Source organism: Notamacropus eugenii, chromosome 2 (assembly GCF_028372415.1).
Source record: "Notamacropus eugenii isolate mMacEug1 chromosome 2, mMacEug1.pri_v2, whole genome shotgun sequence".
In the NCBI taxonomy this organism is placed as follows: Eukaryota; Metazoa; Chordata; class Mammalia; order Diprotodontia; family Macropodidae; genus Notamacropus; species Notamacropus eugenii.
The window spans coordinates 244537459-244562795 of NC_092873.1; the positions used below are offsets into that span (position 1 = coordinate 244537459).

The 25337-nt window shown below is 36.5% G+C and overlaps 1 protein-coding gene across 6 annotated transcripts in view; it reads right to left on the reverse strand.

The window, feature by feature from the left end:
* The window catches only part of SYNE1 (spectrin repeat containing nuclear envelope protein 1), a 537113-nt gene that overhangs the window by 272770 nt on the left and 239006 nt on the right, over positions 1-25337 (reverse strand). For 5 of the 6 annotated variants that reach the window (XM_072643724.1, XM_072643725.1, XM_072643723.1 and 2 more), the window contains exons 1-13: positions 23136-23261; positions 18000-18628; positions 16635-16814; positions 14594-14744; positions 13988-14146; positions 13117-13299; positions 11615-11716; positions 9301-9504; positions 6798-7005; positions 5746-5858; positions 4949-5154; positions 3554-3709; positions 804-1095 (exon numbers count right to left, since the gene is read on the reverse strand). In XM_072643724.1, the coding sequence (XP_072499825.1) occupies positions 804-1095; positions 3554-3709; positions 4949-5154; positions 5746-5858; positions 6798-7005; positions 9301-9504; positions 11615-11716; positions 13117-13299; positions 13988-14146; positions 14594-14744; positions 16635-16814; positions 18000-18628; positions 23136-23168 (2616 nt within the window). In that variant the 5' untranslated portion in view covers positions 23169-23261. Of the gene's footprint in view, positions 1-803; positions 1096-3553; positions 3710-4948; positions 5155-5745; positions 5859-6797; positions 7006-9300; positions 9505-11614; positions 11717-13116; positions 13300-13987; positions 14147-14593; positions 14745-16634; positions 16815-17999; positions 18629-23135; positions 23290-24078; positions 24246-25337 lie in introns of those variants that run through there. The other variant, XM_072643728.1, reaches the window with a different exon arrangement.

The following is a 25337-nucleotide window of genomic DNA, read 5'->3' on the forward strand; positions in this document are numbered from 1 at the left end:
ACATTGTTTCCATAGCTACATTCAAGTTTTTTATTTTGTCATTCCCTTGCCTCAATGTCCATGCTTGTTTAGCAGAGAAAGGACACTATACTGCACATCTAGTAAGAGAACAGTTCACTGGCTTCACATTTTAAAACAGCAATGCAGAACTCCTAAAATTTCTCACAATAGAATGATCTGTTAAGTGGATATGTGTGACTAAAGCTACTACAATAAACTATCAAACAATTATTTGATAATTGTTTTCAAAAATAAAAGGCAAGTATAGAATGAAATCACTTGGGGTGGGAAACAGGAAGCTCTATTTCAAGTGGAAAATTTGGTTTCAAAGAGTGTCCAGGAACCTAAAGTATACCCCATTTTAACAGGGGGACAACAAGCAACTAATTACATCTCTCTCCTTGAATTCTCCTCAACGGTGGTTTCTTCTCTCTGATACTACTTACAGTCTACCTGACATATCTTATTTGTGCATCATTGTTTGCATGCTGTACAGACCCTTATAAATGTGAGCTCTTTGAGGGAAAGTACCATTTTTTTGCCTTTCTTTGTAACTACAGCATTTGGCATAATGCTGGGCACAGAGTAAATGTTTAATAAATGCTTGCTGATCTGTTGACTTCTCCTTTAGAATAATCACAGAAAGACTAAGATCCAAGACAGCTGACCAATTGTCTGTTTGGGAGTGTGTGTGTGTGTGTGTGTGTGTGTGTGTGTGTGTGTGTGTGTGTGTGTGTGTGTGTGTGTGTATGTGTGTGTGTGTGTGTGCACAGTCTTCTCTATTTGTCAGGAGGCACACATACCTGGATTTGTAAGAGTCGTTTCTCTAAGGTGGCTTTGCTGCCAACAGTGCTCTCTGCAGAAGCCAATTTGTCTTGCACATCTTTCACCCAGGACCACATGCCTTGAAGGGCTTCTTCCAGGGCCTGGTGTTCCTGCAGAGCTACCTGGCAAGTCCTTAATTTCTCCTTTGTAATTCTGAGCAAGTTCTGATAACCAGAGAGGAGCTGGGCAGCCAGACGTACTTCTTTTCCAGCCCCGTGGCCTTCTTCACTTAAACTCTGCCCTCTCTCAGAAAGCTTATCCAGGGACTCTCTAAAAATATGGAGGAAAAAAGAGGAAATTTACATTCAGGAATACAGGAAATTGTTGCTGTTGAAACGTAGACAATGAGGAAGAAAAGAAGAAAACAAGCATTTATTAAGGGCCTACTATGTACCAGGGATGTCACAACCCTATGATGTGGGTGCCATGGTTATCCCCACTTTACAGGAGAGGAAGCTGAACCAAACAGACGTTTAAATTACTTTCCAAGGATCGTATAGCATCTGAGGTCAGATTTGAACTTGAGTGGCTTTGATTCCAAGCCCAGTCACTCTATCTATGTACTTCTGATCTAAAAATAACAAGAAGCGTTTCTCAAGTGTTCACCGTGTGTCAGGCACTATGTTAAGGTCTGAGGATTCAAAAAAAAAAAAAAGGGAAAAACATGGTCTCTGCCTTTGAGAAGTTCCTATTCTAACAGGGGAGACATGACAATTATTGTGTGCATTCAATAATGGTAATGACTAATTATGACCAGAATAATAATAGCAACCTATAAACTTAAAGGTTTAAACTCAAACACTTTACATCCGTTGTCTCATTTGATCCTTACAACAACCCTGGAGGCAGGTGCTATTAATATCTCCATTTTACAGATGAGGAAACCGAGTCTAAGAGAAGTGAAGTAGCTCACCCAAGGTCACCCAGATAGTATGTGCCTAAGGCAGGATATGAATTCTAGTCTTTCTGATTCAAAACCATATATATGTACCATACATATGAGACAGATATAGTATAGATGGTCATTAGTCTCAGAAGGGGCATGCTCAGAAGGGACCTGCAGCTACAGGACTGGGAAAGGCCTCCTGAAAGGGGGCATAGGGTGGAATCTGAGCTGAATCTCAAAGAAGAGCAGGAAAACAGAGAGGTAGAAAGGGGATGAAAGAGAGTATTCTAATTGACAGTATACAGTTGATGATTCTTTAAATGATATGGCTAGGTATATGGCTAAACATAAATTGACAATAAAGGATAAAACTCCAGATGTGCCACAAGGAATATATAATTGTGAGATTGTGGCATATACAAGTACTCTCTGTTCAGAGAAAGGGGAGATCACTGTGGGCCAGAATGGTCAAACAAAGGCTTTAACGAATAGGCAGCAGTTGACCAAATGGAGAAACAGGCCGGAGTCAGGAGAACCAGGGAACAATATATATATAAAGGTCCTGGAGCAGCAGTGCTCAAGACACTTGTGTGCAGTTCAGAGTAAAAACCTATTTTACTAATGTGGAGAGTTTCATATTGAAAAATAATAAGGGATTTTCGAAATAGTGAGGAAATTTATGTTGGAACAGATTATAAAGAAATTTGAATGCAAGCAAATGAAGTTTTAAAAGATTACTCATCTTTCAAAAACAATTTCAAGTGTCATATGTGTTATAATGGGAATTTCTACTACTTCTTGGCCTCAGTTTCCTCATTTCTAAGATGGGGATAATAATAATAATAGCATTTATCTCCCAGAGTTGTGAGCATTGAATGAGATCACACATATTTTCAAGTGCTGAAGCACTCCATAAATATAATTATTGTTTTTGTAATTCACAATGATCAACATTAAGAAATAAATGCAATACATTTATGGGTTGTACTATGTGACTCAAGCTCCCTTCAACTTTTGAATTCTGGGATTCTGGATCTCCTTTTCATCAAAGTTTTCCCCATTTAGATGTAATTTCTTTCTCCTATGAATTATTGTAAATACCTCATATATCTCTCCTAAGGTATTCGTTATACCATGCCTGGTTTTACTTGCATGTACTCTTTATCATCCCTACTCGTTTTAGGCTCTTTGATTATTATAGTGTGAAAAGCATTTTATCAACTGTAAAGGATCAGGGGCATAGGAATACGGAGTGAATCTATAAATTTATTTGTAGAGGGAATTCATGGGTGAGCACATCTCACCACCAAGGCCAATCATCACCTTCTCTGCATCTTAGTCTTAGAGACTTCCATAGATCACTGAGACATGAAGTGACTTTCCCAGAGCCACACCACCAATAGATGTCTCAGGTAGGGCTTGAAACCAGATCTTCTGCCTCACATCCAGCTTTCCATCTATTATGCAATGTTAACTTTCATAATTCAAAATATAAACCATTATGACTGCAACTTGATATTTTTAGAGCATGTTATACTTTTCAAAGCACTTTCCCTTTGATATCTCATTAAATCCTCATAAAAGACTCAAGATAAGTAGGATAGGTGTTATTACGCCCATTTTTCAGACAGGGAAACCAAAACCCTGAGAGATCAGATTACACGTCCAAAGTCAACAAGAATATCACAGGCAGGAAAAGAACATACATTTCCTGATGTAACCCAATCTGATGATCTTTCAACTACGTGTAAAATTCACCTGCACATTAGACATGCTACCAGATAAATAAGAAAGAAAAAAAAAACCCACGGTGAACGTAACAAACATATTTTCCCATTATACCTTGCAGCTAGCAGTTCCCCCAGAAACATTTCGACTTTATGAACTTCATTTTTCTTCTCAGGAATATGCTGTTTATACTCTCCAAAATTTTCTGTGCTTAATCTTTCCTCCATTTCATGAATCCACAGACTGAGTTTCTTGTGATGATCTTCAAAACTATAAGATCAAAAAGAACAAAATTTTGGAAAAATAAATTATTTGATTTTTTACCATTATTCTGTAAGATTCACTATTATACTCTGCAATGAGTTTTTATGATAGTTCTAAATTATAAAGAGTAGGAAATTAAGAGTTTATACCACTCCAAATTAGGGAATCACAGAATTTTAGAATTGTAAGGGATAGCAAAAACTATCTAGTTTAACCCACACCTATAAAGGCATTCCTACTGTAAAACAGCCAACAAGTGTGACCACTGGTTGAAGACCTCCCATGAAAGGAAACTCACTATCTCCCCAGACAGCCTTCTATGTATGCTTTTAGAGAACTCCATGAAAACTAAAGAAAGAAACTTTTAAGAACAATTCTGTCCAAATCACAGGATCGTAGTATCTATGCTAGTTACGCAGTCAAATACACTTATTTTACATGTGAAGAAAGTGAGGTCCCAAGATGTGAATCAACTTGCCCATGGCTACAAAGCTAATAAATAAATACTGTGGGAGAGCTGGGATTTGCATGCAGGGCCTCTGACTTTAAATTCGTTGTTTTTTCCATTATAAAATACCATCTCCCTTTAATTATTTGGATAAAAATATGTTAAAATTTAAAAGAAAAAGAAATTCCCATGGAGAAATGATCAGAAAAGAACCATCTATCATGAACATAGCAAGATCAGAAGGTGGTTCATCAAGTCAAAAGTCTGAATGCAGAAATAAAGATTTATTACCAATTAGGCTGAATTCTCTAGTCAATGTGTTATTTGCTAGAATCCCAGCATCAGGAAAGATAAACATCACTGAATGTGAACAAGGGTATGAATGAAGAGGCAGAAATTGGGGGAGGGAAGGAGATGTAAGGAACTGAACTTTATGCCACTCACATTTGCCGATGAAATTAACTCCTTGCAATACAGAGCCAAATAATGATTTTAGAATCACAGAATCAGTTATTATCCTAGTATAGACCAAGTCTTAAATTCAATTCTAATTAAGGCATAGTAAACATGGATAGAATGTAAGTTCTTGGAGTAAGTTCTTTCTTTTTCTCTGTTTTTGTACCCTCAGCACCTAGCAGAGTTCTTAGCTCACTGTAATAAATGCATATTGACTAGTTGAAAGAAGCAAACATCTCTTATTTAAAATCATAATTTTGAATTTTCTTTGCTCATCCCCAATGATCCCCTTCCCTAAGACAAATGAAAATAATTTCTATGCATTGTTCAATATAACTTACCTTCCCAATTCTGTAGCACAGTCTTGAAGAGTCTGCTTATTTTTAAGGCAATCTTTCAGGAATGCTTGAAATTCTTCATTAGCTTTTGTAATCTGCTCCTGAATATTACTCACAATTTGTCTAGATAAATAAGCATATAAATTCTGTCCTTCCTGAGTCACTGCATCAAGTTTGTTCTGGCCATCACTGATAGAGTCCAAAATGCTCTGTTTAAAAAAAAACAACAGCAAAAACAACAACAATGTACAAGATCTTTCTTGGTTTCATCAAGGGAATAAATATGCTCATAATATATGTTTAGCAAATATGCTGTTTTTATGTTTTAGAAAAATGGCCCAATATGGGCCACAGATTGAAAAAAAATTTGGAAAGGATGATGGCAGAACAGGAAAAACAATGACAAAATGAAGAATCAGAAATAGTATGTCCCTACATATATATTTGAAATGGTTTTTATTTTTCTTGTCTTCTCAATGGCCTGAGGGAGAGAAAGGGGAGGGAATGTGGAACTAAAAAACCCCACAAAATTTAATTTAAAAAAAAGAAATAGTGTATCTCAAAGGGATTCTTTCATTTCTCCTTTATGTGATCCCCATCAATTCTCAAATTAGATAAAGTAACCCATGGTAGAAGGGGAGAAAAAAAATAAGAGAGGGAGATGAGAGAAGACAGTCATGCAATCCACAATTAAAAGCTGGCTCAGATTCTATACTTCCGTGGTTCGGTTCTGACCTGGAAGAACCCTGTCTCACTAGCCTGTCAGGAAGAACACCTAAGTTTGTCCAAGGGAAACCTACCTGTAGATTCTGTAGCTTTGCCTCTATGACTTTGCTGTCCCCAGATCTATCTGACGATTCTTTCACGGCTGTCTTCACACCAGAAAACCATGTTTGGAACTCCTGCATAGACTCTTTTGAAAGAGAATGAAGAGCAAAAATAAATGTTAATACATGAAACAAACTTCCAAAAATTACTATAGTGAATTTAAATGTGACCATCCAGTGATCTTATCCTAGTGAAATATAACATTTGGTATTATAAGAACATTCTGTGATGAAAACAATAGATAACGGTTTCTATCATCAAAATCAAGTATTATAATGATAGGAAATGACCATAGATGAATGAATGGTAAGTTATATTTGTAGAATGAAATGCATTATTTCCTGTTGTGGCTCCTTTCTATTGACAGAAAGATTACAACATTTTCAATGAAATTTTTTAAATGTGCCTTGGAATATAACGTAGTTATTTTTGTATCTTACAGGGAAATCTCAGTTTCTCCAAAACTGGTTAAGGATTGTTCTGCACAGTAAAGACAGAGAACATTTCCTCTTTCTGTCATGTTTGAGTACATTGCCATTATGTTCAACTTTTAGAACACAACCAGAACTGTATAGTCTAGAGGCAGAACTCATACTGCCTCTGTACCATCAATGGTGATTTTCTAGCTCATCCAGTGCTATAGCTCCCCTATAAATTTCCTCTACTGATTTTAATATAGCAAATGAGCCTTGCAGCATATCCCCTTGGAAATGGAGGCTGCTGGCTTTAGGGAAGGAATTTCTTACTTGAATGAGTGATGGTGAGGAGTGGAAATAAAGTAATTTCACCTCCTCCATCAGAAGGGCATATTTTTTCTACCTTCTGATGGTGAGTGGAATAATTGAGGTCATAATGAGTTATACATGATTCATAACACTTTTATTAAAATTGAAAGAAATATAAAATTTCAAAAGATGCTGCTGTAACCCTTTTGCAAGCTTCCATTGGCAGTTTCTGGGGCAGCATTTGGATCTGTATCTTTCCTGTGAGCTAACTGTTCCTTATAACGCCCAGAATGGCTCACCAGTGAAGTGTTTTTCCAGAGAATCCTGCAGGCTGGCCTGTATTCTGGAGCCAAGATGACTGACAGCTTCGTGTTTCTTTATTAGGAGAGTGATTGTGCTCCCCAAACTCTCCAGCTCAGCAGAATGGTACTTGCGACATAGGCTGTTAAGATTTTCTTGTGTTGAATTAATGCTGCTCTGCTGACCTTGAAGCTCTTTTTGCATTTCCTAATGAAGAAAAAGTAAGCTAGGAAGTCTATACATACCACACAGGAATGAAAATGCTGTGAGACAGCCTCTTTTTCCCTTGGTCCCACATAGGATCTAATGTACACATATCAGCAGGTGGGAGGGCTGGCTAGGCTTAGGTTGCCGTCTGTGATGATTAAAAAATGGCATAACTAGCCTATATGGATTCAGACTAAACAATCTTGGTCTTAAGAACTAGTGACTTTGGCTGGTGAGAGAATTCAGTTGTTGGATGCCACCATTCCACATCACTGAACCATGGCCAGGGAACTATGACCCTGCATTTCATAGCCACAGACTGTACTGGTAATCCCAGTCAGGTAGTTTAGAGATGCCTGTCAGAAGGCACACACACACACACACACACACACACACACACACACACAGGTTTTTGTGCATATATGTATATGTATATGTGTACATACGCACTTACATACATATACATGCAAATGTGTGTATATGTGTGTGTATATGTATATTTTTATATATATATATAAAATTTGTGTATAGCCATTGAGAGAATGTTTTGCTTGACTGTATATATTTGTCAGAAGAAATTTATTTTTCTTTGCTTTTTTTTCAATGAGGTAGAGGGTGAGAAGGAGAAAAAATAGATTTCTTTTTTTAATAGAAGAGTGGGGACTCCTACAGATATGGGATATTACTTTCCGATGAAGCCGCTGCATTATTAGTTTTGCTTAATTGTTTTATGAGAGATCTCTCAGGAAGTCGTAATAATCTGTAAATGTACACAATGTAAAGACAAGTACATCTATTAAAAACGTTTTAAAAAAGAAAGTGACACATACTTATTAAACCCCTATTGTGTACCAGGTACGGTTCTAGGCACTGACCTCAAGAAGCTTATGTGTTATCAAGGAAGAGACCACATACAAAATAAATACAAATGAGTTATGGGATGGAAAAGGCTTCAGCAGCCATGGGAGAGGACTCTCTTCCCACTCCTTCTGAGGCCAGCATTAGTCAGCATAGTTAAGCAAGGAGAGGATAGGCTTCTGACGGTGATAAATAGGAACTTGTCTTTCATAATATTCACTTACAAAGAGGGAAGGAGAAGGTGAGGCCTTGGCACAGTGGAGTAGCATCATTCTGGGGATCAGGTAATTCAGGATCTATCTATACACTTGTAGCTATCAATGTCTTTTCTGTATTCTGTGAATGTTTCTATTTGGGGGCTAGAGTATGGTTTATGATGAGTCCTGGCTCAGCAAAGGCTGCTGTTTCTGGTTTCTGGCCTATAAGATCACTTCTGATCTGTCAGTAAGGAATACTTGAGAGAGATCACAGGCTTTAGATCTGGAAGGGGTCATCGTTAGAGTCAAACACTCTTATGGCACAGATGAAAGTACCTAATGTACCTAAACCTGAGGCCCAGTGCAATTCAGACTTGCCCAAGTTCCTACAAATAATAAAAGGCAGTCAGGATTTGAACCAAGGTCTTTAAACTATAAATCCAATATTCTTTCTATGATCTCAGAAACTTAATAAGTTATCCCTTCCATATTGCAACTTTCCTTTATTGCACCTTTGATATATCACTGATTGTTAGAAGAAATTAAATGGGAATTTTGGGGGACTTCTGCAGAAACCACAGATGGCTCATAAAGGCCAGCAGAAAACAACGAAAAAGTTTAGAGACTCAGAAATGAATAAAATATATGTACAGTATTATATAATACCAATATCTTTTTATCTTTTGATACTGTAAACACTCCATAAAAGAAAAAAGGAAAAATTCAGACCTCTTCTCTGTTACAACGAGAGGGTCAAAACTTTTTATGTGGATTTTCCAGTTGGTGGGGCCACTGCCTTCCTAACCCCTACAACATGGAAGGGATAACTGTAATAAGGTGGTGTGATTTAGAGATCTCCCAATAGATTTTGAAAAGTTTAGAATTTTACAGACAAAGAATTAGTGACCCTTAGCAGACTCTAATGCAAATAAAGTGTTGCATGTTCTCAACATTTGCTAGTGATTTATCCAATTTGTATATTAACCTAGAGAAACCTTGAAGCTCTTACCAGAAGAATTTATTTATTTTTTTAAGTGTCCCCTGTTCTTCATGGGGATCTATGATTGAGTAATCTGTTCTTCTGATACCCAATATTCACATAATTCTTCAAGAGTTGGTTTATCATACTGGTTGAAATTACATGATGCAAAAACTTTCAAATAGGATTAATAGCAATAATTAAGTTATTATTAAATATGATTATCAAACAAGAGAGTTTAAAGATAGATTTATCACTCACCTTTACTTTTTTTAAGCTTTCACAGTTCTGAGTTTGTGCACAGTTCAATAAACATTCTTCAGTTTTTGTAAGACAAGTTTCAACTTCATGAATAAATTTTTCTAAATGCATTTTTTGGGCAGTAAAATCTTTCAGGGTTCCCTTTGCTATTTCCGTTACTTCTTTGGCATGCTCCAGTTTTTGCCTTAAATCTGTTTCTATGAACTAAAAGTAAAAAAATAAACAGATTGATATCAGGGTCATTTGAATTTCCTCCTGGAGTTCTCATTCTGTTATATGGCAGAATGTTCACACTTTTTTCAATGAATACAGGAAGGATAGCTTTTAATGGATTCTTTTCATGCATAAAAAAATATGGCAAACACAATACATAACAAAGACAACCACAAGAATTTTATTTGTCCTTAATTTATTTCTACAAAAGTAGGAAAATTAATAGGAACAAAATGGAATGTTGTATAACTGCTGAAATGGGAGAAGCATAAATGGAAAAGATCATAGAAAACTCTTGTATCTAGGTCAGCCAGCCACTGGTGTCTGCTAAAGTTTATCCTGAACACAGGGAGTTGGTCCAACTAAAGTGGTTAAATAAGTCAGAATATGGTCAGCAGCTATGGAAGCTATATAGCTGAGCAATAATAAAGCAAAGAGTATCTAGAAAATATACCAATTCACCAAATATGTATTAAGTGCCTACTTGGCACATAGTTGGTGAATTGAATATTATTACAGTAAATTGAATTGACAGAGTTCGTAGTCTGAGATGTCTACATAGTCTGGGATGTCTACAAGCAAGCATCAAGGACTGAGGTTAATGAATGGTTTATGAATAGTTAATTAATGGTTAATGAAAGCAGAATTTCTTAAACTAGGGTTTGTGAACTTGTTTGTTTGTTTTTAAAATATTTTGATAAATGTATTTCAATATAATTGATTTCCTTTGCAATCCTACGTATTTTATTTAGTATATTTAAAAATATTATCCTGAGAAGGGATCCAGAGGCTTTACCAGTCCACCAAAAGGTGTCATGATACAAAAAAAAAACAAAAAAACCAAAACAACCCATTAAAAACTCCTTTCTAGAGCCTGTGGCCTATGGTATTGCTAACAATTGAGGTCCAACACAGGTGCATGGTCATGATAGTCTTAAAAAGCTGGTAAGTCCCACTAATCCTTAAGGAAGATGATTATAGATTCTTACTACGGTTCTTCAACTCTGTTGTGCTTCCTAGATAATCAGACAAATCTATTAATACTTCTGTTCCCCCTACCATGCCAAAGACAGAATCTTAACAAAAATGCTAGCTTGGACATGGTGTCACCCAAACACTGTTCTTTCCTTGGTATTTCTTCCTTCTTTTAAACATCCTAGTACACTTGCAAGTAGAATTCCTGACTTGATTTAAGATATACCATTTATTCTTAATCTATAGCAATAACGGCGTACACCATGAAAAGTGGTAGCTATAATGGCAACACTAAGATTTCTGTTACCTTTGAAGTGTAAGAAGTTCAGACCTCTCTCCTCATTTTTGCTCAGCATGGCCAGACATTCTGGATTTAACAGGAACTCCTGAGTCTCTGACCAAGCTAGCTCATTGTCAGTATCTCCAGTAATCAGAGGAGAGTCTGGTTCCCAATAAGATCAGGATCCACATATTTGTATTTTGAGATTGAACTAACTCTCTTAGATCTTGGTCAGCCGCTGCCCAAACATTCAAGGAATTCAGTCTAAGATGGGGAAGCCCATTGTGTTCTACTCAAACTTGGGTGGAGACACATCCTTTTGTCTAGAATAGCAAAACTGGGAGTGGTCTAGTACAGAGATATTTTCTCTGTCTAAGGGTGACATCAGCCCCTAATAGGAAGGGCATATAAACTGTAAGCCCACATATGTGACCATCTTTGAGCTAAGAGAGATGGTCAAATGACCATCCTTTTATTAATAACCTGCTGATTAATAAAATGATTAAATTACCCAGAAACTATGCCTCTCAAACCTTTTTAAACCATTACAAAGTCCTACCCCAATGTCCCACAGTGATGTTAAGATAACCTTGAATTTTCAAAGGCTATTTTGGCAGATTCTTAGTGTAATCTTTGATCTTAGATACTGACAATATGGCACCAATCAAATCCAAGGACTTCAGGATTTTAAACCTGATGAAAGACCCGTCTTATTTGCTCAGGGTTTTGTTTTTTTCTACAGATACTACTTAGTACAGTGACTTGCATATGATAAGGACTCAATAAATACTTGACATCATAATCATAATCACAATTATTATCCATCAATCTTAAAAGTCATCTCACCTGAAGATCTGGTGGTGTTTCCTGATTTTTGGTCAGTTCTTTAAGATTTAAAATTTTTGAATGAAGTTCTTTCAGTTTAAGTCCTTTGTTTTTAACTTCACACTGCCCCCAAATAGAAACAAAATACAACAAAATATAAATGTGTTGATATTCATATATATGTAAACATATATACACAAGTTACCTCTCACATTCTTATTTTCATCTTTGTGGGGACATAAATTACTTGTACTGAATCTTGAGACTCCTCTAAAGGCATACATGATATCATGTCATGCTTTCAAAAAAGCACTTTTCAAAGTCAGTTTCTGAATAACAAAGAAAAGTCATTGTTTATGAGTCTGGAATAACTGTTGTTGTTAGCTTCCACTTCATGGAATGCAAGGCAGTCCATAGACTTTTTTGTTTTTTATTATAGAAATCTCTTGGAAAAAATAAATTCAGACCCAATTTCTTTATTCAATGGAGACTTTAAATAGTATAGTTTGTAACAAATCATATGAGTCACATATGATTAGGAAATTGTTATACCTAGGAAATATCATCATGTTGTACATTTAAATGCAACTATATTTTCAAAATACAGGATGAACAAAGACTAAGGGTTAAAAGAGTAAATTAGATACTCAAATAAAAAGTAATTATTTTGGGTAAAGAAGGACCCATTCTTGGAACCTGAATAGCATGTTGTTATTCTATATAAATGTTGTAATTTCCAAATAGCTTGACTTCCAGGAAATAGTTCGTTTATCTCAGATAAAAAAAATACTGAGTATAAGTTGCAGATGAGCTCAATGTAAGAAAAGGCTTACTAATAATTCAACCTGCCTGGAAATAGAATAGTTTGCAGAGAGAATAAAGGCCTTGCTTTCCTATAAGTATTCAGGTAAAGCCCAGATGATCACTTTGCCAGGATGTTAGAGAGGAGGTAGGTGATTATTTAGTTAAGAGTTGGTTCTGTGATGGAGTTAGCTGAACATCGGACCCAATTAGAGTCAAGTTATTCTCTTGGAGAAGCATCGGTTTTTCAGGAAATACATAATATCTTTTAGATCATTTCAAGTGACTTCAAATACAATTGTTCAATATCTTAGTGCCATGGAGTGTTGAGAAGAGTTAGGCTCATGATTAAGATTTTACAGTTTCCCTCAAAGTTCCATATTTAAGAGAAGCACATGACCATTATAAGACTCTTGTGCTCTTGGTCAACGCATGATTTATCATGGGATCAAACATAGCTAGCAACCTTCCCTATCTCTCATTTCCCTTTTATTCATGTTTTCTACCTTAAGAAGAAATGCATGCAGAAAGATGCAATAAAAAGAAAAAAAAGATGGATAACTGCTTTTGTCACACATATAGTCAATGCAGTGACATTGAGTTTAGAAAAGTCCTGGAATGGCCATCACGCCCTTGGATAAGTGGTAGACTACAAAGAGAAAAAAAAAGACCACTTTTCATATTCCTTTCATAGTCCACATGAACAAGTTAGGCTCACTGACCTCAAATTCCTTAAGGAATGCTTCTGTTTTGAGGCTGTTACTGAGGTTGCTAATATTTTCTGTTAGCTGTGGTATGGAGCTATTTGACCAGCCATCAATTTCATCTCTAGATGCAAGTATATCTTCCCAAAGAGACAGGCTTATGGTAAGTCTATCCATGTTGTCTTCAATTTTCTCTGAAATCTGAAACAGGAAAATATATTATCCTTAAAAATTTGCTGACACTACCCAGAATTCCTCCTAAATAAGTCCCCAAATACATGGCTCTCTATTCCTCAACTAAATCCTTATTTATAGATAAACATATTTAAAACTTTCCCGGCAAATTGATAAATAAAAATCACTGAAATCAATCCTAGCTCTCACAGGAATGGGTCACATGCTTAAATTTCATATGCTATGTATGAACAAATCTTTAAATAAGGTATTACTATGCTAATAATGAAAGACAGAGTGGCAATGTGTATAGAAAATTGGCCTCTAAGTCAGAATGACAATTACAAGCTATGCCTCTGATTGGGCTTTATTATTTAAATGTGTGTGTGTATGCATGTATGCACACACATATATGCATGTACATATCTATATATATATGTGCATACATATTATTTAAGAGAAAGATAACTTTTAAAAGTTACTTAATCTCTGTGTTCTAGATGCCAGTCTGCATTGGTGGATAGTTTTCTCACTTGGGAGTTCCTTATACCAATGAAATTACAGATCCAGTCCCTATCATTATACTAAGAATAATCTACTTCTTTGGGAATATTTTGGACTCTTGCCACAATAATACCCACTGTAAGGTAGATTTAGCTATAAGGAAAATTAATGTTTAGCAGTATTAACACAAAGAAAAAGTGACTGTCCTTACATCTAGCCATCTATCCACAGTGTTATCCATGTCTGTTTTCACCAGAACGAAATCACTACTTTGAGTTCTTTTCAGTTCAGATATCAAGTGTTTTCCTTTACTTGTAAAGTCATCCAGTTCCTTTTGTTTTCCATTCATCTCATTCTTGACAGTTTCATGCTGTGGAAATAAACATTTCTTTTATTTAATGAAATAATCAGTAATTAAAAATACACTATCTCTCTCGTATACATATGCATTCTTATGTATGCATGTATGCATGTGCTCACACGTGTATATGGGTATGGGTGTGTGTATTGCTCACTAACAACTGTTTCTAATAGGTCAAGCTTGGCTTGGCTCTATAGAGAGGCTAATGATCCCAGTGAGATGAGTCAAGAGTCTAACAACCCACTTATGCCCATATAGTAGGATGATGGGCATTACCTCTTGCAGAGCTCTCCAGAATTCTTCAATGCAATCTTTTGAAGAACAAAGTAGCCATAGAGTTCTCTAGAGTCCAGCCTCTCTAACATACTAGATGTCCCAATCAAAGAAACCCTTTATTACCAAAAACATAAACCTATGGAAATTTCAATAAAAATCAAGTATTGGTCAAGTTATCACCTTGGATAAGGCCCATCTAATGTCCTCCTGATCCTTTACAGTAGATCTGGTCATAGTTACATTGTTGGCATTCTCTAGGACTTTAAATACCACTGATTTCAAATTCTGATATTCTCTCATCAAATCAATAACTCCACAGCACTGACCTTGACTGAAAGGATAATAGAGAAAAAACAAATTAGAAGAGAATCACTTTTCAAGGAAGATGGCACAAGGGAGCTACCTCTTAAGGTTTAATCTAATGCAAACTCTCAAATTTATCAAAGGGAATAGTTTGGAGAATGAATGAAAACCACCACTTTGTCTTTGCCTTCAGCTTCTACAGTCACAGTGATGCTCTTCATTCACATTTAATACCTTCAGCTTAAAATATTTGCCTTATATGAAGATTGCATACTTTACTAAAACTCTTTTTGCTTCTCTGCTATAATGGTGGGGCTAAGGGGATCTGAACAGTATATATACTATCCAAACTTTTAAATTTGCTCATTGGCTTTGCTGGCCTCTATTCCCCTTCCATTTTTATTTTTTATTATTTTCTCTAGAAAGGGAAAGTGGAGGCATATATTGGGAAATGTAGGTGATACAAAAACAAACAATTGTAAACAGAGCTTAGACCCTAGGGGGAATATGTAAATATGGATATGGATATAAACACATACATACATATATATATATATACATATATTTAGTATAGTATATAGTATATAGTATAGTATAGTATGCTATACTATATATATGTATAGTATAAATACTTAATATTCCCCATGGAAATTACTCTAAATTTTATATTTTATAAATTTCACTTTTAATTCTTTATTAAGCCCCACAAAAGACAGAGAGAGGCTAAGAGGAGAGAAGAGAAAGAAGAGAGGGATTATATGTATGTATGTATGTATATATATATAGTTTTGACATGGAACTTCTGAAATATAGAATAGAAAAAGGATGTTAAAAAATAAAGCAATCTTTTAAGTGTTTGGATCGAGAAGGACGTAACTAATTTTATTATATTATTGTCTCTCATATTACATGTTCTCATACTATATTTTTAACTTTAAGTAACAGTCTGGCTCTAAAATACGGCTTGGCAACTTCTAATATATGATCAGAGGCGTCATGCAGGAAGTTTCAGATAAAACATATGCTGGTTCCTGCCATCCTGCTTCCCTCCTCACCACTATTGTTCATTAGAACTATTTCTCCCACATTGTACACTGTAACAGCAATATTATATTATGATCAACCACGAATAACTTGGCTATTTTCAGCAATACAATGATCCAAGATAATCCCAAAAGACTTATGATATAAAATACTATCCTTCTCCAGAGAAAGAACTGATGGAATCTGAATGCAGACTGAAACTGTCTTTCTCTCTCTCTCTTTTTTTCTTTCTTTCTTCCTTCCTTCCTTGCTTCCTTCCTTCCTTTCTTTCTTTTTCTTTCTTTCTTTTTTCCTTCCTGCTTTTCTTCCTTCTTTCCCTTCTTTTTCTTTCATGAGTTTTCTTCCACAGAATGACTAATGTGGAAATAAGTTTTACATGATTACACATATATAACACATACACATATATCAGACTGCTTACTGTCTCAGGGAGGGAGGGGAGGAAGGGATGTATTTTGGAACTCAAAACTTTCTTTAAATGTTGAAAATTGTTTTGCATGTAATTTAGGGAAAATTTTTTTAAAAAATTGTTTTTCCCTTTCTTTCTCACTGCTTCTTCTTTCACATGAACTAGAATGATACTGCTTCCCTTCCCCTGGGCCTCCTGAGAGTTGCCTTCCCTATCCTCACAGCTTCCATGACATTTAATGAACAGTAATGAGATTCAGGTGCACTTTCTTTAAAGTTCCCAACTCCTTTCTCGAAACATTAACTTTCATATAAATGTAATATCTCAAAAATAAGCCAAAAAATTGTGAAGAAATATCCGGAAGAACACGGATTGGCCAAAAATTGAAAATACATTAAATTTCAACATCTGTTTTACTCACAGCAACATGCAATGATCCAACTATTCTGAGAATATTTGACTTACTTTTCATGAATTAGCTTCTTTGTGTCATCCCAGGTAGCTTCCAAACGATTTATCTCTTCATCAAATGCTGGTGCAAAAGCCACATCTTTTTGAGCTATTTGTTTAGCTTTGTCCTTCAGCCACCACAATTCAGGCTCATGAGAATTCAACTCATCTTCTAACTGATTAAAAATTCGTAATCTACAAATGAAAATGTTAAATTGCCTTCCTTTTAAAATGTATTTATCTGAAGATTTTGTTTATATTTAAATGATTCATAATTTTATTGCTTTGAGCATTTCTATTTCCCAGTATAATTCACAATCCCTCTAGGACTTAGTAGATGGTGTTTGAGAGTTATTGTGATTAAAAAAAATCCCCTCTAACCAAGCTGATATATTTAGCTAGCTAAAAGACTTCTTGAATTTCAAATTACTTATATCATTAATTTTCCCTATTATGTTAAGAAATATCTATTCAACAAATTTCAGTTTAGCAAGGTTTATTCATTACTTATTATGTGAAAGTTGAATCTACATAATATAGAAAAAAACATAAATTTTGTTGACAAGAGGAGAACAGAAAAAAAGAAGCAGGACAAAAATCCCCATTCCCTTTGAGTCTGTTCTACTTATCATGGAATCGTGGAAGTAGAAAACGCTTGAAAAAATATTCTATTTTAAGACAGACAAGAATTTAGACCACAATTGGGAAGCCACAGGAGAAAAGGAGTTCAAAAAAAACATTTAAGATGACTATGGGAATTAGTTCTTAGGCAGGTATTATGTCTGAGATCTATGATAGTCACCCAAAGACATCTAATCAAGACTCAGGAAGTTTATACTTGAGATCTTGCAAGACTTTTCCCTTGGGAAAGAACTGGAGATAAATAACACAAAGTAGAGGCAACCAACCAAAAAAATCAGAAAAGTACATGAGAATGAGGGATAATGCCATCACTAGAGCACACAGGTGGCTGTGCAGTATCTATCAGATGGTCACATATCTTCCTTAGCATATTCACATTCATATGTGTCCTCTTTATGTGTCTCCTTTTCTACTGGTGGCTTGGGAACCTTTGGGAAAATATAACTTTGTGTGGAGGGGAGGAAATAGGTGGGGGTGAGCACTTTCTCTTAATTAATTTAACATGCAGTTGGAATAAATGTCTTTTGTTTTGCAAGAATGTCCCCTCTGGCTAGCCTAATAAAAGTAAACGCAGTTTTGAGTAGATTCTGACACATATGGTTGAAGCTAGAGTGATTTTCTAGAGACCTACATGTGAAGAGGGCCTTAGGTGCCACAAAAAGTGAGAAGAAAATCTCTAGGTGAAGCAGCAATTTCTTTTTTACAAAAGAAGAAAAGGTGAGCACAAGTTTCTTGTACCTTTGTTGAACAGCTTGCTGGGTGAGCTCCTTCAACCGCTCTTTGTCAGTCCTTTCTTCAATATCTTCAAGACTCTTCAGGAGGGCTTCCTTGTGATCTGCAAATGCCTTTCTCAGGGCTTCAAAGGCCTCTGCCTCACTCTGCTTGGTCCCCAGAAGATTCTGGATGCTCTCTAATTCTAAACTAAGTTGATCTGCCATTCTCCTACAGGAAGCTCTCTGCTCAGAACTGCCACTTTTCAGGTGATATTGGGCTTTTGTGAGAATTCCATCTAGACTAACCGCAGTACAGTCTAAAGTTTTAGCATCTCTAATTGCATCATTTAAGTCCTTTTCCAATAATTCAGACTGTGTCTTATCCATGTTACTAGTAGCTTCTACAGTTTGCCTTAGCCTATGGAGGACGCTTGATAAAGAAGCATGGGCCTGGAGGAAGTTGGTCAACTCAGTCAATGCAAGTTGCCTTCTCTCTGTCATCTGACTGGCCTCTTGGAACAGCTGGAAGCAATCCTCTGCTCTGCCCTGGAGAGTGTGGTGGTCCTCTTCTCTGCTGAAAGAACACAACTTTCCTAAGTGAGCCCTTAAATGAAGCATTTCTTCCTTTTTGCTCTCTACTTCTGCTGAATGGTCCTAAAAAATGAAAAAAAAAATAATTAAAAACAATCTAGCCATACAGATATGCCTCCTTTTATACAGTGGGTCTATTTTAAAATTTAAATTCATTTCAAATACATTCAACCATTTCTCTGTCCAAGGCACTGGACTAAGTTCTGGGGATATTAGAATAAAATAAAACAAAAATAATCAACAAGTCTGAGTGTTGGAGATTCAAAGATGAAAACAGAGCTCACAGTCTAATAAAGGGAGATATGCAAATATACAATAAAATAGATTTAAGGTCATTTCAGAGCAAATCAGGAAAAGGATTCTGAAAGAAGGTGACATGAGTTGAGCCTTGAAGGCAACTAGGGATTCTAAGTGGTGAAGGTATGGAAAGAGTGTATTTCTGATGGGGGACAGCCAGGGCACAAGCTCCAAGATGGGAGACAGGATATTGCGGATCAGGAAAATTTAAAATGCCAGTTGGGGTGATCATGGTGTATGTGATGGGAAATATGTATTACAAGGCTGGAAAGAAGAAGGCTAGGAGAAACAATCTCTGCCGTAAAGCAACTAACTTTGGATAGGGGGATTCAATGCATACTTGAATGAATGAACGAATTGATGAATGAATGACTGAATAGGTGAATGCATAAGTGAATGGACAAAATTATTTTTAAGAAGACAACTTTTGAAGACACAGAGAAATAGTTTAGGGGATGGGGAGAGACAACCTCATAAATCAGGGATAATAAAATAAAACAACACTTTAAATGCAATTGGGATGTTCTTGAAGAATGCCAATCTGAATTTTTTTTTTAAAGAAAAGAATACTTTGCAAAGAACGCAGCCATTTTAAATGTCTTCTAAATCCAGAATTTCACATAATTCTACTTATAAAATGAATTAGGATTAAGGTAATCACATAAAATGAAATTTTATATAAAAACTAAACTATTCTATTCTAATAAAATGCTTGGATAACTAGGAAGAAACATAGCAATTCTTACACATTATTGTGGCCTCAAGCATGCTTAATCTAGTAAATATGAAAGAGAATAGCCCAAAGAGGGAAAGCTGACTGGGTCCTCTAGAGGCCTATCACATTATAGAATAATATACATTTTATATTAAATCATTAAACAAGAATATGAAAATTCAATGAAAATAATGCATACAAATCATGTTAACTGGTGAAAAATTTTTGAGACAAAATGATTTTAATCTGCTAATTGTAGAGGGCCGAGCTCTGGACTGTGGGCCCCTGGTGAGCCCGGAGACGCCCGGGGGTGAGAACCCGCCTTCGGGTGCTGGGAACGCCCCTTACGGAGCTGGCTCTGCCTCCAGGGCGGAACATGGGAGGAGCTACGGCAGGGTATATAGGGGGGAACACGGGAAGGTCGGGAGGACTGGGGTAAGCAATAAAGTACAGTAAGCAGCTCCTCGGGTGTACTGTTTGGTCATTCCCCTCCCCCACAGGAGGGGCCGGAGACGTCCACGGGAAATCGGTAAGCTTCCAGGCAACTGCTTGGGGACAGCCCCGAGCAGCTAATCACTATAAATACTTTTATTTAATAAAGTTGGGATTTTTAGTAAAATAGAATTTCATAAAAATTGGAAATCTACTTCATTCAATGCACTGCATAATTCATCCATATTGGTGCTATTATAATCACTGATAATGTCTATATATTTATCTCCAAACTTTTTCATTCAAGAAATATGTACGTAGGCATATAAAATGTCTACCCTTTCAATGCTCTCTACTGGGTGCTGGAAGACCAAAAAGAAAAATTAGTTCCCAAAAGTACCTCCCTTCCCTCAAGGGGCTTGTGGTTTGTCCTTCATGCTAGAAAAGGACCAAAACATTAGAAAGGTGATTCTATGACTTGCAAATGAATTAGATTTAAATGAGGGAAGGCTATGCAAAGTCACCAGCCTCACTTTCTCCTCTGCAGCCATTTGGGTCCAGGGACTAGTTATAGATCAAGATGACTGGAGAGTCCCCTCCCCTCAAGGGGCTTACATTTTACATAAATACAAATAAGTATAATATTGGTGAGGGAGTGAGGAGGGGGAAGAAAAGATCAGATAAAGATCCCAAGGAAGAGTTAAATGGGAAAAAAAAAAAAATAATAATTGGGATTGATTGGAAGGAATAAGGCACCAGAGCTAAACCTTCAAGAAATATAAGGATTCTGAAAGTTTGAGCTGAGGATCAAGTGTATTCCATTACATGGAATGACGAATGGAAAGGCTGTGGTCAGTTGGAATGATGGCAATGAGGTTCCGAACTAGGTGATAAATATGATCATTAGTGGAAAGATTCGTGAATGATGGTGGCAGATAAAGTGCACAGAAGCAGCAAGGGAAATAAAGTATCGTGCTAATTCCTCCTCCTGAACCACTGCAAAGGAAAAAAGCAACTTTGTGGCAAATGGTTCATGTTTCTGTGCAGTATGCTACGACAGGAAAGCCATCAGCAGTGGAATGTTTATAAAGGCAAAAAAATTTACTACACCTAGGGGAAACCCCTTTCAAGCTTACAGTTTAGAATGTGAAATGGTAAAGAGAAGACAAGTCATCAGTCTGGGTTTTCTAATTAGGTGAGAACTAGAGAAACAATATAATAATAAGTGCTAATATTTCACCTTAAAAATCTATTTCATCCAGCACTGGGGCTGGAGCTGAAGGAGGGGAAACAAGTCATAGGATTGCCTTCTGTTAGTTAACAAAATAGTAGGAGGACTATATCTATTTAACTAACTTTGTATAGCACAGGGAACAAAGACTAGATGGAATTATATATACTTAAAATCATAGGATTATAGAACTAGACCTCAGGGACCAACAATTCCAACTACTCATTTTACCCTGGGGATAATGAGGTCTAATTGGCTAAGCGATTTGACCAGGTCATACAGGCATGAGAGAGTTAGAGGAAGCATTACAACCCAGATCTTATGACAACCAGAGCCATTGTTCTTTACTACAATGAAGTCAAAAGACATTTAACAAATAATATGACAATGCACAGTGTCTTGCATGTCATAGGAGCATAAAATTTATTATTAGTCAATAACTAGTAATAATGATAATGATGATTTCAAGGGCTACTGCATAAATGTTTACCTTTCTTAGCATCATTATTCTATACTAAGTAAATGCTTTCATCCTCACCTTCTATAAGAAAACTTCCCCAAACTCCTTTAATGCTGGTATCTTCCCAAAAATGATCTCCAGTTTACCTGGTCCATATCTTGTATATACATAGCTGTTTCCATGTTGCCCCTTCATTAAAATGTAGGCTCCTTGAGGGCAGGAATTGTTTTTAACCTTTCTTTGTATGCCCATGTAATGGCAAGCAAAGTAGGATCTTTTGCTGTTTTTGTTTTAGTATAATCAAGAGCCTCTGATTGAATCTTGCCTTTGATTGAATTAATCAAGAGTCTTTAACTATAAACTGTATATGTATTTGTATTGTTAATTATTTTAATGTGATTAAAGATCTTCCCCACCCATTAATGGGCCTGCCCATTAAGGGGAGTGTGATTTGTTGTGTTTGTTCTTCCTTCTGGTAGAGGACCATGACATCAACATGATGACATGACTTGCAGTTGACTTTAATTTTAGTGAGGGAGGGCTGTGTAAGGTCACCAGCCTCACTTTCCCCTCCAGAGCCATCTAGGTCCAGTGGACTGATATTCATCAGGATGACTGGAGATGGCCCAGGATGCAATGTGGGACCTTGGCCATTTAGGCTAAGGTCTTATCAGACTCTCACTTTGAGTGAGATACACCCATTCAATGAATAGGCCTTTTTAGGCAGTTATTCAAGGGAAGGACCCTTTTAAGAAAAGAAAAAAAATCAAACTAGGAGGGGAAGACCCTCATGGGTTCCTAGGTAAAAGAGAAACAACAAGTTACTATTTAGTAATTACAATTGATTTGGGAAGATTGGTAGGAAGGCCCACACCTTTTGTTAATTTTCTAATGAGGCACTGGTTCTCAAGGGTTGTGAGGCCTTTTGGCTTGGAAAAGGTAAGTGTTTGTTTGGCCAGAGGAGACTCAGGGAAGATGCTAAGCAGCTCACTGCTCCCTCCTCCGCCCCCCTTTGAAAACCAGGTGTTGGTGTTGGTGCCTCTCTCTCTGGTAATTCTGTATGCATGGTCAGAGAGTTATTTGTCTGTTGATCTGTGATGTATATGTTACTGATATCAGGCAGTTGGAAGCACTATTGATCCTTATTTCTCTGTATTTTCTCTGAAGTTCAGGGTGCTGACTTTTCCCCCTGAACTAAGTGAATGATATGTACGTGCTTGATTAAAGTGATTGTTGATCCTTCAAAATTTGCCTTTCCTTTGAGAAAATTTGCCTGTGATAGCAGGCCCTGCTGTGTATGTTGGGGTGCTTGCTTTCACAGCCCAATGCTCATCATAGTTCTTGGTATATAGTAGAGGACTAATGAGTGTTTGTTGATTGGACTTTCATTTATGTGTATGTGCTTTCTTCAGTCTTCAAAACAATTGTGCTTTACCTTATGTTGAACGAGAGCAGCTTGATGGTCCATTATGCTGATCTCAGAAGTACTTTGTAAATCACTGAGAAACTGTTTTATCCAGACAGAAAAGGAAAGGAGCAGTTCATCGAATTGCTGGTGTTCAGCAACTACAGACTGAAGAAAACTAATTCTGTACAGAAAAAGAGAGGGGGAAAGAGTGTTTAATGTTCAAAAGTTAGTCTGAGGTAATTTCTATTTATATGGAGCTTAAAATTTCACAATTTACTTTCCTCATAAGATGGCTAGGTGGTGAAGTATATAGAGCACTAGACAGTCAGGGAGACAGCTCAAATTTGACTTCTAGCTGTGTATCTCTGAGAAACTCACTTAATCTCCATCTCCCTCAGTTTTCTCATGTGTAAAATGGGGACAAATAACACCTACTTCTCAGAGATATTTTGAGGATAAAATGAGGTAATATTTTTAAGGTACTTTGCAAAAGTTAAAGTGTCATGCAAATGCTAGCTACTATTCTTATGATTCTGTTCATTAGAGCAAGTAGTATTATTCTTATTTAATAGATAAGGAACTGAGGCTGAGAGATATAATATTATTCATCAAGACCTATAAAACTAGTGTTTTTCAGAGTTCATAGTCAAATCAAAGTTAAATCCATTTTTTTCCTCACACCATTGCGCCTACAAGGGTTAAAACTATGAAAATACCAATTTATGTCTATGAACATGGAGTGCTGCTAAACAATACCAAAATGTCTCGTCATCCTCATCAACACGCTGGGGAATTAAGATCCAGAGGAAGGAAATGAATTGCCCAAAATCATGAAGTAGAAGAATAACCATAAAACATCTTGCCTTTTGATTCCCAGAAAAATGTTCAATTGATAACTGGCTTTCTTAATTTAGGAGGTTCATCATCTACACGAGTTAAAGTGAGTAGTTTTCAGGAAAAACAAACAAACCTTTTGCTAATTATTTGAGGCAAAACTCTCCATCTCTCATCCAGCTGCTCCAGCTGTAGCTGGATCACTTTCACATCATCTTTAGAAGCCACTGAGAAGAGAGATTCTTTCAGTTGTAAGAGATTGCTGTACAGAGAGGCATGGGATACAACCTCATTCTGCAGTGCCTGAGGAGGAAAAAGAAGATGTCCATGTTGTTATGAGAAGACAAATTGCTAGTTGGAAATTCAAGGATCTAAGCTAGAAAGGACTCTAAAACCATCAGGGGTGGGGAACCTGTGGTCTCAAGGTCACATGTGGTCTTCTAGGTCATCAGTTATGGCCTTTTGACTGAGTTCAAGTTTTTCAGAAATAATCCTTTTATTAAGGGGATTTGTTCTATGAAATTTGGATTTAGTCAGGGTTGAACCTGAGGATCTAGAGGGCCACATGTGATCTTGAGAGCACAGGCTCCTAATCCCTATTCCAGTTCATTTGAAATCTCTCAATCGCGTTGCCTATGCTCCAGCTATCGTTCTCATCTCATTCCAACTTTCTCTTAGACTCTGCTCCTAACTCTTCCTCTGATAGGAGAGTGAGAAATCAAGAATGACTTCTAGGTTGTGAGCCCGGGTGACTTAAATGTGGTTGTGCCCTCAACAGAAATAAAGAAGGCAGGGAGAGAGAGGTGGTTTGGGGGAGAGGAATAAAATGGGTATTGTTTTGGACACACTGAATTTGAGATGTCTAAGGAAGCCTGAAACCAAAATGTCTGAAAGACTGGGATGAATATGTAAATCTGGAAGGCATAGGCACAGAAATGTTTTTGAACCCATGGAAGGAAACTCTTGGCATATTGAGTTGAAGAGACCATCCAATTTTTTATTAAAGATCACATGAAGTTGAGGGAGGGATATACATATAATATGATGGTATATTTTTAAAAATTTTCTTCCTTGTGATCTCTTTTCCCTCACTTCTTCTTTTGTTTCTAAGAATGAAGCACTATTACCCACTGTCTCCATCCTTCCCGCCGTAGAACTAGAAGTTTCTTCTTCTTTGTGGCCTGGATCCAATTTCGTGTCATGTCCTCCAGAGAATTTCCCCAGCACTAGTTCCTCTAATTTTCTCAATATCATGCCACTCTACCTTTAAAGCTCTTCCCCTATTAAGCATTCTAAACTAGATAAACTAGAATAATCTCTTACCCCTTAATTTGACTTGTACTTTTCAGTGTCTCAGCCAGTATTACTCTTTGTGTTTAGAATAGCATACCTTTT